The sequence below is a fragment of the Diadema setosum genome, chromosome 5, assembly GCF_964275005.1.
Source record: "Diadema setosum chromosome 5, eeDiaSeto1, whole genome shotgun sequence".
In the NCBI taxonomy this organism is placed as follows: Eukaryota; Metazoa; Echinodermata; class Echinoidea; order Diadematoida; family Diadematidae; genus Diadema; species Diadema setosum.
In genome coordinates, this window is record NC_092689.1 from 22,271,469 (window position 1) to 22,287,915 (window position 16,447).

General features: G+C 38.8%; 1 protein-coding gene across 1 annotated transcript in view; it reads right to left on the minus strand.

The window, feature by feature from the left end:
• Positions 1-1,480: 1,480 nt before the first annotated feature.
• LOC140229203 (cysteine-rich protein 1-like) overlaps positions 1,481-16,447 on the minus strand; it is a 96,333-nt gene continuing 81,366 nt past the window's right edge. Inside the window, exons 3-4 of the mRNA XM_072309473.1 lie at positions 15,956-16,010; positions 1,481-2,411 (exon numbers count right to left, since the gene is read on the minus strand). Coding sequence (XP_072165574.1) covers positions 2,341-2,411; positions 15,956-16,010 — 126 coding nt within the window. The 3' untranslated portion in view covers positions 1,481-2,340. The remainder of the gene's footprint in view (positions 2,412-15,955; positions 16,011-16,447) is intronic.

The window sequence follows — 16,447 nt, forward strand, 5'->3', positions numbered from 1 at the left end:
CTTGTGATTTCACAGAAATGTGCACAAGCTTGGTATGGCTTGGCTGGCATGGGTGTCAAGTTTCCCTCTCATCATCTGTCATCTCTTTTTAGCCATACATGATGTGTAGCTGTTGTCTTTTCCGTAACGGTTTGAATGTTTACAGTAACATCATAACAAGGGTACAAAAATTGGAAATACGGCAAATCCGTAACGGCTGGCATCTCTGTGTATCCCTAGATGTCTTCTCATTTGGTTTTTACATGTACCGTACATTCCCCACCAAAATTACAATTGGACTTTCTGCAAAAATAACTAACTAGAAATGTTGCTATGGTGTCTGGTATGCCTCCGCCATTATGCATGGTTCTCCCAATATGTCTATAGTACGTCATGACTATATGTGACGACTGTTTCACATGATTGGCAAAAAATTGAAATATGTTCGTCACAAATGTGTTGTGTTCACTTTCTTTGAATTATGATTAACTGGATGAATGGCTATTTGGCTATTTGGCTATTTGGGGATTTGAGGGTTTTTACTTGAACTTTGACCCTTTCATAAGTTTATGCATTGAGTATCCACAAGATATGGAGAAAAAGTGTAATTTCAGCATCAAATAGCAAAATGTTAGCATTTAACCTGGCCTTTGACCTTTGACCTTGACCCCATGACCATAAAATTCCCAAGAAAATCACTGTCTGGCAGTACATGCATAAATTTGCACTATGTTTCATGATGATATCTTGAGCCAATTCCGAGATATGGAGGAAGTGAAATTTAGCATTTTTATTTGAACTTTGACCTTTTTACCTTTGATCTTTCGGCCAAAAACTTTCCAAGAGAATCTCTTTTTGGTAATACATTTATACAATAAATTTCAAAACAACACCATCAGACATTGCAAAGATATGAGAGAAATAGTGAAATTTTGAGGAGTTAACTGTAACCTTTGACCAATGACTCTTGACCAAAAATGTCCCAAGAGAATTGCTGTTATGCTGTACATGCATATCGTCGCTGGGGTTATAAGACCTTGTATCTGAAATTTTGGTGAAAATGACTTTTTTAGATAATGGTCAAATAATGGGTTAACTGATGTCCTGGCCAAATCCCAAATGCCTTACTCCAAAATTGAAGCCGCCATGGCATGTCACAGGAAAGGCTATCCCATTCGCTATAGTGCTTTGGGCACCATGTTTTTTGGCTCTCCTGAACATTTGACTTTTTGTAGATAAGAGGTCTTGTTGCCCTAGCGACGATATGTACGTAGTTCTGTGAAGATACCTTGAACCATTTCTGATATATGATAAAAAAAGTTAAATTTTAGCATTTTCAGTTGACCTTTGACATTTTGGCCAAAAAAATTCTCTAGAGAATTTTTTATTGGGTAATACATGCATACTATGAGTTTCAAGAAAATATGTTCAGGCATCGCAAAGATATGGTGGAAATAGTGAAATTTTGAGCATTTGACATTGAGCATGCGCACCCAAAAGTTGATAGGCACAACTGACACATGCTGTATACACGCCAAGTTTCATTAAGATACCTTCAATGGTTTTTCAGCTATGCTGTCCACAAAATTGATTATAGATGGGACAGATGGACTGACGAACAACCCAAAAACATAATGCCTCTGGCGATACTTCATGGTGTAGGCATAAAATGGTGAAGCAATAAAAATGCGATTTTAAAGTGTGAAACTATAACTTGTCATGTACATCTTACACGAAAACCCATTCAATTTCCTTCAGTGGTCACAGAAAAATTGAGATCTTTGTAGAGCATGTTAGGAATCCCTTCCCTCCAAGCTTTGTCTACAGTGCTTGCATCTTACAAAATGCCAAGAGCATCCTAGTGCTAAATCTGGAAGAAAGGACCCATGCACTGTTTTACAAAGATCCACATTTCTCTGAGACCATTTAATTAAATTGAATGTGGTTTTCTGCAAGATGTAGGTAAGAACTTATAATTTCATACCCTGAAATAGCATTCAGATTGTTTAATCACTTTGAAATCTATCTATGATGTTGAAATCTGATTGCATTTTTTTTTACATACTGTATTCTGCATAGTCCATTTCACATAACAGAAAGAAGAAATGTATTGATTTTACTTCTCACAACTGTCTTATCTTCTCTCCATGCCTTTGAATATCTTAAAGGCCCCAGTAGATGTGATAAAATATTCACTGCAGTACAAATTGTAATCCTTTGGTATGAATATGCATCAAATATTTCCATGAATGTTTAAATCAACTATGGTAATCAACAGGTAAATTGGGTGATATACTGGTTCATCATTTGCTCCATTTACTGGACTTTCATCAGTTCTCTAGCCGTTCTCAAAACATCTTTTCACCAGTTGCCAGGCATTCCTGGGGTGTGAACAAAGCAGTTTGGTTGGTCAGCTCCACCACTCCTAAAGCCTGCATGGGGAGAAACAGCATATTATCATCAAACATCAATTTGTGACAAATCAGAGGAATAATGTATGGATGAAGAAAACTGGAACTATCACTGAATGTAATTGATACCTAATCAAAATCTGAGTAAGTTCCATCCACCATATTTTGTGTTTTCTATTAAACATTGCTGTTACCACGGCACTACATTTTTCAACATTGATGAGATATGTGTTTACCAATTCAAAATATTTATATTGGTCATGCGCCAAATGTCTACTTTTATATGCTTTTTAATCAGGAAATGCTGATACCATGCCAACACATTACATGACACTGAAAATTGATAAAGCTTTCATATCTAAATAATATGATGGACACAAGTGCAAGATTTCGAGTGATATCAGTTACAATGCTCAAACACTGAAGGAGTTAGCTCAATCCATGATATTTTTGTATGCTCTTTATCAAAAGGATGCTGTTACCATGGCAACACAGTTTAATACTGATGAAAAACAGGTTTTGCACATTTACATATTATAATGATCAAGTGTTCCAAATTTTAGAGTCAAGTGCTCAAAACTTGGAGTTAGCCCAATGCACAATACTCTTAAATGATTTAATAATAACAAAAAGCTGTTACTGTCGCTGCTGAATGCATGGTTTGTACATTGACAAAAGATGAAGCTTGCACATCTATATACACTATAGCAGTTATATGTGCCAAAATGCAAGTCATAGGCTTAAAAACTGGGGGAGTAACTAGTATCTCAATCCACAAATTCTATGTATGCTTTTTAATGAAACAGATGCAGTCACCATGGCAACACATTGTTCAACATTCATGTAAGATGTGCTTTGCATATGTAGTTAATAATCACAGTGCCATATGTGCTAAAATTCAAGTCAAACGCTCAAAAACTGAGTGAATTAGTTGAATCCAGAAAATTCATTATGATTTTCATTAAAAAAATGCTGTTACCATTACAACATGTTGTTTGACATTTATGAAAGATGATGTTTGCACATCTACATAATATCAAATTGATTATTGTGTCAAATTTCAAATCAAATGCCTAAAAACTGAGAGAGTTGCCTCAATCCAAACCACATTCTGTTGAAAAAATGTTGTTAACATCGCATTTAGGTATGTTACAAGTATAAAACTAGAAATGTTGCTATGGCAGAGGTATACCAGTTGCCATGCATCCCCCAGAAATTGGGGGGATGGCCTGTACAATCATCCCCCCTTAAAGGACAAGTTCACCTTCATTGACATTAGGACTGAGAGAATGTAGCAATATTAGTAGAAGACGTCATTGAAAGTTTGAGGAAAATCGGACAATCCGTTCAAAAGTTATAAATTTTTGAAGTTTTTGTGCAGTCACCGCTAGATGAGAAGACTACTGCAGTGTATGATGTCACATGCGTACAACAATATAAGGAAAATATAAAGAGAATTTCACAAAATTTCATCTTTTAAAAAAAGTGCACATTCCCTTGACTCGTTACTGACATATGTTATGGGTAATATCATTCCCATTGCCTTTAGAAAGAGGCAAGTCAAGTGCTCTTTTATTATGCGAAACTAGAAATGTCGCTTTGGCGACTGGTATGCCTCCGCCATAATGCATGATTTTTCCAATAGGTCTAGATAGTACATGTGGACAATGTGTGATTACATTTTCACAAAATTGGCAAAATATTGAAATGACAAATTTGTCACAAATGTGTTGAATGTTCACCTTCCTTGACCTAGGTTTAATTGGATGAATAGGAGAGCATGTATCTAGGGAATTAAGGACTTTAACTTGACTTTGACCCATTCATACATTTAGGCATTGAGTAATTTTCAAGGTACAGGTGTGGAGAAAAAGTGCAATTTCTGAATTGAATAGTAAATTGTTACCATTTTCATCTGGCCCTTGACCCTAAAATTCATAAGATAATCACTTTCAGGTAGAACATGCATAATATGTACTAAGTTTCAAGATAACTTGAGCCACTTCGAGATATGGAGGAAAAAGTTAGTTCAGCACTTTCACTTGATCTTTGACCTTTTGACCTTTGAGGCAAAAAAAGAAGAAAAAAAAAACTTTCCAAAGAATTTCTATTAGGTTACACATGCATACACCAAGTGTAAAAAAATAATAACCCTGCTGGCATTGCATAAATATGAGGGAAATAGTAAAATTTTGAAGTGTTGCACTTGACCTTTGACCCCTGACCTTTGACCCCATGAACCCTACATTCTCTAGATAATCACTTCCAGTCAGTACATGTATATACTATGTTCCATGAAGATACCTTGAACAATTTTCCAAGGCACGGAGAAAAAAAAGAAGTTTTGATATTTTTACTTGACCTTTTGACCTTTGACCTTTGACCTCATGACCCAAACTTTCACCAGAGAATCTTGATTGGGTAATACATGTATACACTAAGTTTCAAGAAAATATCTTCAGGCATTCAATAGATATGGCGAAAATAGTGAAATTTCATGTATTTGACCCTGACCTTTTGACCTTTGACCTCATGACCCAAACTTTCACCAGAGAATCTTGATTGGGTAATACATGTATACACTAAGTTTCAAGAAAATATCTTCAGGCATTCAATAGATATGGTGGAAATAGTGAAATTTTATGTATTTGACCTTGACCTTTTGACCTTTGACCTTGAGCATGTGCACCCAAAAGTTGATAGGCACAACTTCACCCCCTAATACACATACATGCCAAGTTTCATTAGGATACCTCAACAGGTTTTGATAGTTACCTTGTCCACAAAATTCATTACGGACGGACGGAAGGACGGACGGACGGACGGACGGACGGACGGACAACCCGAAAACATAATGCCTCCGGCACCACTTCGTGGCGGAGGCATAAAAAGTGAAAATATGTTGAATTTTCTTTACATTTTCTTTATACTGTTGTACTCATATGACATCACGAGCCTTAGTAGTCTCCTCATCCAGCGGTTCCAACACAAAAGTTTTAAAAATTCATAACTTTTGCATCGATTGTCCAATTTTCCTCAAACTCTCACTGATGTGTTCTTATATTGCTGCATTCTCTCAATCCTCATGTTAATGAAGGTGAACTTGTCCTTTAAATTTCAAAAAAAAAAAATGGAAGAAGCAGAAATGTCACTGTATCAATTTTGGTATATTTTATGACATTCTTCCGCCCGCCTGCACACAGCTAAACAGAGCTTAACAGTATTCTATCTTTGTAAAGGATATTCTCCAGTGCTTGTTCACTTTGCTCGCTCACAAAAATAGTAATATTGACACAAGGCATAGTCCAGAAATTGAAAACATCAAATAAAATAGGCCTATACATTTATACATGCTATAACTTGCATAACTCGGGACCATCTGCAAATATACGTACAAAAACAAACAAACAAACAAACAAAATACCGCCATAATTGAACCCCCCTCCATTTCCTGAATCAGAGATTGAGCAAACGATAATGACTCTGATGACTCGGTCAGGATACATCTTTGGGCATACACAGGGATGATGATCAGGGGCGTCGATCCTGCGGGGGGGGGGGGCATTTGCTCCGCCCTCATAGAAATGTTGGGGGCAAACAAATCATTTTGTCCCCAAACGATTCCCGAGATGAGGACACATCTCGAACTTTTTTGATGAAAAATTGTCCAAACACCACAGAAGTATGCACCAGATCACTGAATTTCAATCACAGCATTTGCTCCGCCCACATGGAAATGTTGGGGGCAAACAAATCATTTTGTCCCCCAAAGGATTCCCGAGATGAGGACACATTTCGAACTTTTTTGATGAAAAATTGTCCAAACGCCACAGAAGTATGCACCAGATCACTGAATTTCAATCACAGCATTTGCTCCGCCCTCATGGAAATGTTGGGGGCAAACAAATCATTTTGTCCCCCAAACGATTCCCGAGATGAGGACACATCTCGAACTTTTTTGATGGAAAATTGTCCAAATACCACAGAAGTATGCACCAGATCATTGAATTTCAGTCATAAACATGCAAAAGCTCCCCCGCTTGGTCCCTTTCGATAGACTCTGTACACTTTTGAGATTGACATATTTCCTAACATTTTATCAAGAGTGTGCAGCAGATCCTTCACTTACACAAGTTTCCTCATATGCAGAAGCATTGATGTGGGAGGGGGGAGGGCGGGGAGGGGATGGTTCCCCCTGAATGTATTAGGGGCAAACTTATGAATCATTTTGCTCCCCCTCGTAATTCCCGAGATGTGGAAATGTTTTTTTTTTTTTGATAGAAAACTGTCCTAAATATTTCATCCAATACAAAGATGGCTCAATTTCAATTCTGAAAATACAAAATCTCCCTCGCGTGAGAGGGGGATAGGCCTACCCCCTTCCATAACCTTCCCGTTCGGTCTTTTCTCCTTGATACACTTCTAGATTGACAGATTTCCAAATGTTTCATCTCAAGTGTGCACCAGATCTGACACTTCGGTTACAAAAAATACAAAAGTTCCATCGGGTGGGTGGGAAGAGATATGTAGATACTTTCAATATCATTATTAATGGAGGGTTTCCCTCCATAGATTAAGTTCACTTCTGGGATTGAAAATTTTCCAAATTCCATTATAAATGTGTCTACAAGATATTTTCATCTAAATTCTAACAAGAGACCCGGGGGTCACGCGCTCACCTGAGTATCGCAAGTTCACCTTCCATGCATTCTTGCAGACTCTTACCTGAGAACACTGGAAACTTATGGTGCGGGTAGCTTTGAGAATGGGGGCATGGTGTCCATTTACATATTCTATCAAACTGGTAAAAATACCTCCCAAGTACACTGTACTTTATAGAACATTGGATTATGCAGCTTGGAAAAAAAAGCCCTATCACTTTTGATTAGAACTAGAGAAAAATATTATTCAATATTCATTAGTTTAGGAGGTTTGGACCCCCTGGGGCCCCCAAGGAAGCATGGTGCCCATTCAAACACTTTGGGATCTTATCCCTATGGGAATGCTACTTGACAAGTTTGGTGAAAATCCTTTATGTTGTTTTCAGCAAGAAGATGAAAATGTAGGCATGCATTTAGACCCCCCCATCCCATCCTGCTTCCTTGGGTCCCAAGGGGGTGGGGGTGGGGGGAGGGCACCCCTGATTCTCCCATGAACAAACTTGAAACAACAGCCATCAATATACTGACTCATTGTATTAACTTAACTCAATCACTTCCAGTACTAGAGAAAATCTGTAAAGATTCCTAACAGGGGGGGGGGGGGGAGGGGGGTGGGATCCCTTGGGCCCCCAGGTGGGGCATGGTGCCTATTTGATGGAATTGAGATTCTATCCCCCTAGGGATGCTACCTGCCAAGTTTGGTGAAAATTTGTGATAGGGTGCTAAAAAGATGAAAATTTACAATTTCGGTCCAAATTCAAAAAGTCCAAATACTAATTCATAGTATTAACTTAGCTCTATCACTTCTGGTTCTAGAGAAGTAGATTCCATAATTTTGGGGGGTTTGGGCCCCTCTGGGGGCCCCCCAGGAGGGGTACGATGCCAACTTGAACAAATTGAGATCCTATCCCCCTAGGGATGCTACCTGCCAAGTTTGGTGAAAATTGGTCAAGGGGTTCTCAAGAAGAAGATGAAAATGTAAGAGTTTATGCACGACGGACGCCGGACGCCGGACGAAGAGTGATCGCAATAGCTCACTTGAGCCTTCAGCTCAGGTGAGCTAAAAATGCAAAAGCTTCCTCGTATGCAGGGTGTCAATCCTGGAGGGCTAGGGGGCGAACTTGTCATTTTGACCCCAATAATTCCAAAAATGAGGAAAATTTTCCAAATATTTCACTCATAATGCACCAGATCCTTTAATTTCAATTCTGAAAATGCAAAATTTTCCTCACGTGGGAGGAAGATACCCCTTTCCACACCCTCTCCCATTTCATCCCCTATCATAAAATGGGCTTTAGAATCTCTGCAATCTGATTGGTCAGTTGTCATGAACTGATTTTCACTGATCTACACTGAGCAATGTGTCCGGTAAATTCTGAACGCATGGCTCAAGTCTTGTATAGTGTACAGTAGTAGGTGTACAGGACGCATGATGGGGAAAATGGTTGTATTTCATGAATTTATAGGCCCATTTTGTAATACAAATAATGCACAGGCCTATTTTGTGGATCAGTGAGAATTGGATGCTCTCGTTTAACTTTGGAACAGTATAAAACGCACAAGCGCAGTGAGTGGGTTTGAACAGTTCCAAAGTTAAACTCACGTATCCAATTCTCACCCATCCACTCTGTCCGGTGCACCATTTGTATGTTAGTACACTTTGGAGAGTTAGGCAAGTACGGAATATTTCATCAAAAAGTGTGCATCAAATCAGTTACTTCAAATCTAATTGTGACCCTGCGTCACAAAACCAAAAAAAAAAAAAAAGTCGCCAGACATGGATTTCCAGTTAAGGGCAGATTCTTAAAGAGCAGACTCTAAGCTTTAAAATGATATATAACTCAATTTAAGGATAATATAAAGTTTTGGTACCTCAAAAGTTTCCCTGAATTTCCTTGTCTTAGTTTGTGTTTCAGGTTAAAGTAACTTTCATATAACTAACACTGTGAGACTTACTCGCCACAAAGTGCTCTCATGTCTTAGTAATCATGCAATTAACTGCGACCAGCAGCCCCATACGCATAGCGTAATGGGGCTTCGCATTGTAGCATTCAGGATCATGACAGACTATAGTATCGCTGGTCAATATCAACTTAAAATCCAAAAATTTCTTCAATTTGAAGACTTACCAGTTAAGTTGAAGTATTGAAAACAGGCTTCGGGCAATGTTTGGTTCTGCCGATGGTCCCTTTCTGTTCGAATTGATGACTTAATGTGACTCGGTCGAGAGGATCTTGGGAGAGCTACACTGAATACTACGGCCAGCGCATGAGCACACATCACATGCGCACAAATTTCAAATCCATGAACGGATAAGATGTCTGTGTGCGCATGCACTGGCCGTCAATTCAGTGTAGCTCTCCCAAGGTCCTCTTGACCGAGTCACATTCAGTCATCGATTCGAACAGAAAGGGACTATTGGCAGAACCAAACGTTGCCCGAAGCCTGTTTTCAATACTTCAACTTAACTGGTAAGTCTTCAAATTGAAGAAATCTTTTGATTTTAAGTTGATATTGACCCGCGATACTATAGTCTGTCACGATCCTGAATGCTACAATGCGCAGCCCCATTTATCTATGCGTATGGGGCTGCTGGTCGCAGTTAGCTATGCGTATGGGGCTTCTAGTCGCAGTTATCACGCAATAATGGTTTCATACAATACGTGTACAGTACTACACGGCGGCGAGTCAAACTAACGGCTCTGGTAAGAAACCATTATTGTATGATTACTAAGACATGAGAGCACTTTGGGGCGAGTAAGTCTCACAGTGTTAGTTATATGAAAGGTACTTTAACTTGAAACACAAAATAAGATAAGGAAATTCAGGGAAACTTTTGAGGTACCAAAACTTTATATTATCTTTAAATCGACTCCCTTAACCTATCTAAATACTGGAAAGAAAGCACACACTCTGGAAAAGTGTGAACGGAGGAAAGAAGCTCTGAAGTACAGGGTCTATTCAAGCACTTAATCTTTACCAATCCATGGTAGCCGTGCAATGAAAGAGACAAAACACAGGATGTAAGTTATTAGACTTGAAAGTGAAGAGTGTGTAAAGGATTTCAAGAAATGAAAAGGGGACTCTGAGACATACCTGATCATTCTATTCTCCCCCAAAAAGGGTTGTAGAAAAACTGCTGAAAACACACTTTCCCATTCAGGTTATGATCCCAAACTTAAGAATAATGTAGAAGAAGGATAGCTCTTTCAGAAAATATGAACAACTAAAGATTGACTTGGCTGACCCATTTCACTTTTTGAGTCCTCATGTAAAATCAAGGGGTGCGACTTTTTGTTCGTTTTGTGATGCACGGTCACAATTAATAAATTCCACAGTTGCTTCATCCTCTTTAAATTTACCCTTTCTCCACTCAATTCCTATCCATAGAATTAGACTTGGCATACTTTGGGGATTGACACTATTCCACAAAAGTGTGCATCAGATCATTCCATTTCAATTCTAAAAGTGCATAAACTCCATTGTGTGGAAGGGAACTACCCTCTCCCACACAGTCCCCACCCCCCCGTCAACTTCCATACACTTGGTACACAATGATGTTGCACTTGCGGATCAAGAATTGAGATACCACAATTTAGTCATTCAGCTGTGAATATTTATTTTCTTACCTTTTTGAAAGGGAAAAAATTCAAAAATTTCACAAAAGTGTGTACCAAATCTCAGAATTTCAGATCTGAACTAGAAATGTCGGTATGGTGACTGGTATGCCTCCGCCATCATGCATGGTTCTCCTGATAGGTCTTTAGTACAATGTCTTGACAATGTGTGATGACAGATTCACATGACTGGCAAAAATAATTGTCACAAATAATATGAATGTTCTCTTTCCTTGAACTAGGTTTAATTGGATGAATGGCTAAATTGTCTAAGAGTGCAGGTATTTGGGGATTTGAGGATTTTTACTTGACCTTTGAACCTTGTTTATGCATTGAGTAATTTTCAAGGAATGGAGAAAAAGTGTAATTTCAGAATTACATGGTAAAATATTAGCATATTACCCTAAAGTTCCAAAGAGAATCACTGTCAGGTAGAACATGCATAAAAATTTACTAAATTTCATGATAATACATGTACCTTGAGTCACTTTGGAGGAAGAAGTGAAATTTAGCACTTCCACTTGACCTGTGACCTTTGACCTTTCGCCAAGAAACTTCCTAGAGAATCTCTATTGGGTAATTTTGCTGACAGTGCCTTGTAGAGTGTCCACTTCATGATCATACATCAGGGCCCCATTTCGAAAAAAGTTGATATAATAGCAACTCTGGCTGGAATGGCAATTGTTATAGAAACGACAAGAATCCAGCTTCCTGATTGACTGTTGCTATTGGAAGTTGCCATTCCAGCCAGAATTGCTATCATAACATCTTTTATGAAATGGGATCCAGATGACCAATGGTCATCTATATGATTGGCTAATTGTGTGGCAAGGGGAGGGACATATACAATGTATGTGCCATATTTAATATTACATTTTAAATCGGTTTCCAGATGGGGCAGACTACGTGAAATAATCATAGGCATTAAGCTTGAGAGTTTGGTACAAAACCAAGGTGCAAGACCCTATATAGTCAGTTACACCTCGACATCTTCAAGTACCTCATTGAGTGAAGAATCATTTTACTCCAACTGTACACATCTTTTCTTGGCCGAATAAAAGTCCAGCGGACACCAAGGTTCACATACATGAAATGTCTTTGAAGGTAGCAAGGAATGAAGGAATTTGCGTTGAACCAATAGGCTGTGTTTAGGATATTCGTAGCTCAGTGCCATTAAAAAGTGTCCACGAAGAGTCAAGCCCTCTTGTGTCATGGGCTTGAATAGAGTCCACAAAGATGGTTTCTGGTCCAGCCATCTTGATACAGTCGACTAACCACCTGGAGATGGTAGCCACTGAAACAGCACCAAATGGAGCCACAGTGGGGATGAACAACGAAGATGAGCTCATCTTTTCCACATACCATTTTAGCGCTCACACTGGATGCAAGGTTTTGTCCTCCTCGACAGAGGAATGTGAGAAGAGTTTTGGAAGGATAATCTCCACTGGTTTTGAGAACTCGGTCTGATTTTTAGCAAGAAAGCCTGTGGCCTGGGGATCAGCCTTACGCCTGAGGGTTCCCAATGGATAAGTCTGTGGTCAAGACAAATGCATGCACAGAACTGACTCTATGACCTGAAGGTATGGCCATCAGGAGGACCGTCTTCAACATAAGATTCAGAAGAGAAGCCTTGGCCATCGGTTCAAAGGGGCCCCTGGTAAGGGACCTAAGGACAACCGAAAGACTCCAAGTGGGAAGCAAGGACTTTACCAGAGGCCTGTTTAAGAAGAAAAATCGCAACAATTTGGTAAGGGAAAGTAGATACTGACTTCCCGTCGACGAAGTCCTTATGGCAGGAAGCAATAGCTCACCTGTAGGACCTGATCGTAGCCACAGCAAGACCTTTATTGAAAATGTCAGCGAGGAAATCTGCAATCTGACCTAAAGAGGCGGTCATGGGATCACACGTTCGGCCCTGACACCACTTCCTGAAGTGTTCAAGTGTGGAATCATTAGTTCAAGATGGTTCTTGGAGTGACTCTGGTGCAAACTGTGCAGCTCATTTATAAAAGCCTGCTTCTTTGCCTTGTTGCCTGAAAGAGCCAGAAAGAAAGATGAAGAGCTTTGACATCTTGGTGCTTCACAGACGAGAAAAGAGGAACCAGAAGATCGTGATGAATGGGCAGAGCTCTGGGGATTCCTACCAGAAGGCTCAGCAGAAGCGGAAATCACAGTCTCCGAGGCCAAAAGGGAGCTATCAGAAATAAGTGGGAAAAGCTGTGGTCTACCCAAGAGTGAGAGGATCGAGGAACCTGGAGAATTGAAGGACCAGCTGAACGGAGTCTATGAGAGGTTTGATATGAATGTATGGAGCTATGTATATATAAACTATATTTATTTTGTGGTCAACACATATTTCATTTTTTGTCTTATTTAATCATTTGTTGTTCTTACAAATTTGATATCTCTGCAAATTGGCAAACAATTTGGGATGGCATATAATATGCGATAAATAAATGATTACTGTAGGTTGACAAAGCACACACATGTAACTGTGTACATACTAGCGCGTGCTCGCAGTTGTGTTTATCCGAGATTTCCAGTTCCGGTTGTATGCCGTGTCTGTTCATATTGGCAGCATCTGGGATGAACATGGCACGTCTTTCGGAGGACGTGCTGTGTTTGTGCTAGAAACTTCACGCTGTGTTCATCCACTGTTCGTGCTGTGTTCATGCTGAGTTGAACTTTCATATTGACAGTGGTCTAGGATAAACACCGCATATCCTCCGGAGGATGTGCCATGTTTTGGCCAATGTGAAAGGGGTATAAATCACTCACGTAGATTTGAAGCAAATCCGTCATTGGGGAGCATGGATATCGGTTTGAGTTTCATGTCATCGCTCAATTTTCCCACAAAACAACTGATGTTAGCTGTCTATATAATGCGAGGAGTCTATCAATAAATGACTGAGAGAAAAAGATTTAATGTTCAAATTATTCATGGCAAGTTGAAAGAAGTCGGATAAGAAATGCAGTTCCTAGATCGTACAAGACTTCAGACAGATAAACACAACCACACACAAACACACATTTCTCAACAAAGAACTTAATTCTAGCTCGTTACAATCATTGCACAATGAATTTTAGCTCCCACAGTAAGTTTTCGTTCATTATAATAGACAGCTAACCTCTAGATTGTACACCACGATCTGATGCGAAGATCGAGTTTGTATTGAGTGGCGCTTCCCCTCAACCGATTTTGTTCAAAATCATGTGAGTAATTTGAAATAAGCTATTACATGTAAGTACATCGTGTGATTTTGGTGTAATTTTGATCAACAGCATATGAAATGTCTATCTACATAGAAAAGCGCCCGTTTATCCAGTTGTCCAATCTCGTCAGCCTAAAAATGGTCTGAAACATATGTGACCCGCTACAACAAAAGAATCCTAAAGTCGCTGACGGGTGAGCCGAGAAAATCAAGTTTGAAGTCAGAACACCAAAATCTGTCAAAACGTTCGGATTTCTGTTTTTACATAATTTTGTAGTCTAATGTATCTTCTATCATCTGCCGAAATTTTGAAGCTAAATGATCAAAGGAAAGGCCAGAAAATAGCATTTTTTCTGGGCCATGCTTGGCTCGCATATGATTCACATATGATTTCTACCTGTACTGGAGCATATTGACATTTTTTATGTGCACGTTCATGTGCATCAGGGCAATTTTCTATATCAAACATAGAGATCACTTCATGAAATATGCATCTGCTAATTTTCAGTGGAAAATAGCCTTTAGAAATGGAGCCAGAGGCAAGGATGTTATTTTGAAAAATGATGTCTCATAATGACGTCCCAGTTGAGCAATTGCACAGAAAATTCTTTTGAGCATCCTGAGCTCTTGAGACATAAGTACTAAAAAGTTCAAGAGCTAAGAGCTTGAGCCTCTAGAGATATGCTCTGCAAAAGATTTGTAGAGAAATAAAGACATACATAAAGGAATAAAGAAGACTAGAAATGTTACTATGTGACTGGTATGCCTCCGCCATAATGCACAATTCTCCTAATAGGTCTATAGTATGTCTTGACAATGTGTGATGACAGTTTCATCTAATTGGCAAAATATTAAAATGACATTTATGTGTTGAGTGTTCACTTTCCTTGAACTAGATTTGATTGGATGAATGGCTACATTTTCTAAGAGAGCATGTATTTGGGGATTTGAGGACTTTTAGTTGACTTTTGACCCTTTTATGAGTCTATGCACTGGGCAATTTCAAGGTACAGAGAAAAAGTAATTTCTGTATCAAATAGTACATTGTTAGAATTTTGACCTGGCTTTTGACCCTTGACCTTTGACCCTATGACCTTAAAATTCCCAAGAGAATCACTGTCAGGCAGAACATGCATAGATATTAGTTTCGGGATGATACCTTCAGCTACTTCCGATATATGGAGGAAGAAGTGAAATCAAGCACATTCACTTGACCTTTGACCTTTTGGCCATTGACCTTCTTGGCCAAAAACTTAACAGAGAATCTCTATTGGGTAATACATGTATACACTAAGTTTCAAGAAAAATCTTGTAGGCATTGCATATGATGGAAAAAGTGAAATTTAATGAGTTGACCTTGACCTTTGACCTCCTGATCTTGACCTCATGACCCCACAATTCCCTAGATAATCACTGCCAGTCAGTACCTACATGTGTACTATGTTCCATGAAGATACCTGGAACGCTTTCCAAGATATGGAGAAAAAAAATGAAATTTTAACATTTTCACTTGACCTTTGACTTCATGACCCAAAACTCTCACTAGAGAATCATAATTGGTTAATACATGTATGCACTAAGTTTCAAGAAAATACCTTCAGGCATTGCATAGATATGGGGGAAATAGTGAAATTTTGTGCATTTGTCCTTGACCTTTGACCTTGAGCATGTATGCCCATACATATTGTCAGTTAATAGGCACAACTTCGCCCCCAACACATTTACCTCAAACGGTTTTTTAGTTATGCTGTCCACAAAATTGATTACGGACGGACAGATGGAAGGACAGACGGACAAGCTGAAAACATAATGCCTCCGGCACCACTTTATGGCGGAGGCATAAAAATTCATATTAAGGGAAAGTGATCCGTGAGCTTTCACGGATCACCTAATACAAAAGTGGGATTCCTTACAATAACAGGTAATAATGAGAATATACCAAATTACCTAAAGAGCAGTGCAGAGATACTGCATTCCACATGAAAGGAAATGTTATTTTTAAATGTTTGCAATTCAATGTGGAAAAAATGAGGTTGATATTTGATGGTGTTAAATGAGACAACAATCTCAGTTACCTTTAGGTCCGAAAAATTTCCCATAACATGATTTGCAGAATGGTTTCTTGTCATGCTGTGGAGTAAAGACAAAAGAGAGAAAAGACATGAACATTGAACACTTTTATTTGGGAGCACAACAGACCTAACCTTATTAAGAACCTACTGTGGAAACACACACAAAAAAAGGGAAATGTCTTTAACATGCATTTTCAACTAGATCTGATCTCATCACAGGGATGAGATAGGCGATACGCAAGTTCGGGGCAATATACAATGCATTAACAATTTCAATTTTAATTTCAATTCATTTATTTTCATTCTTCTTTCCCAACAAAACACAACACAGAATAGATCAGGAATTGTACAATAAACATATACATTCGACTTTGCAAAGGATAAATGATACATATTAAGATATGCATGCATACTGGCAAAAAAACCCCAAAGTTATGCTTCAGTTGAGAGAAAAAGTTAGAAACGTTGCTATGGCAACTGGTATGTCTCCACCAT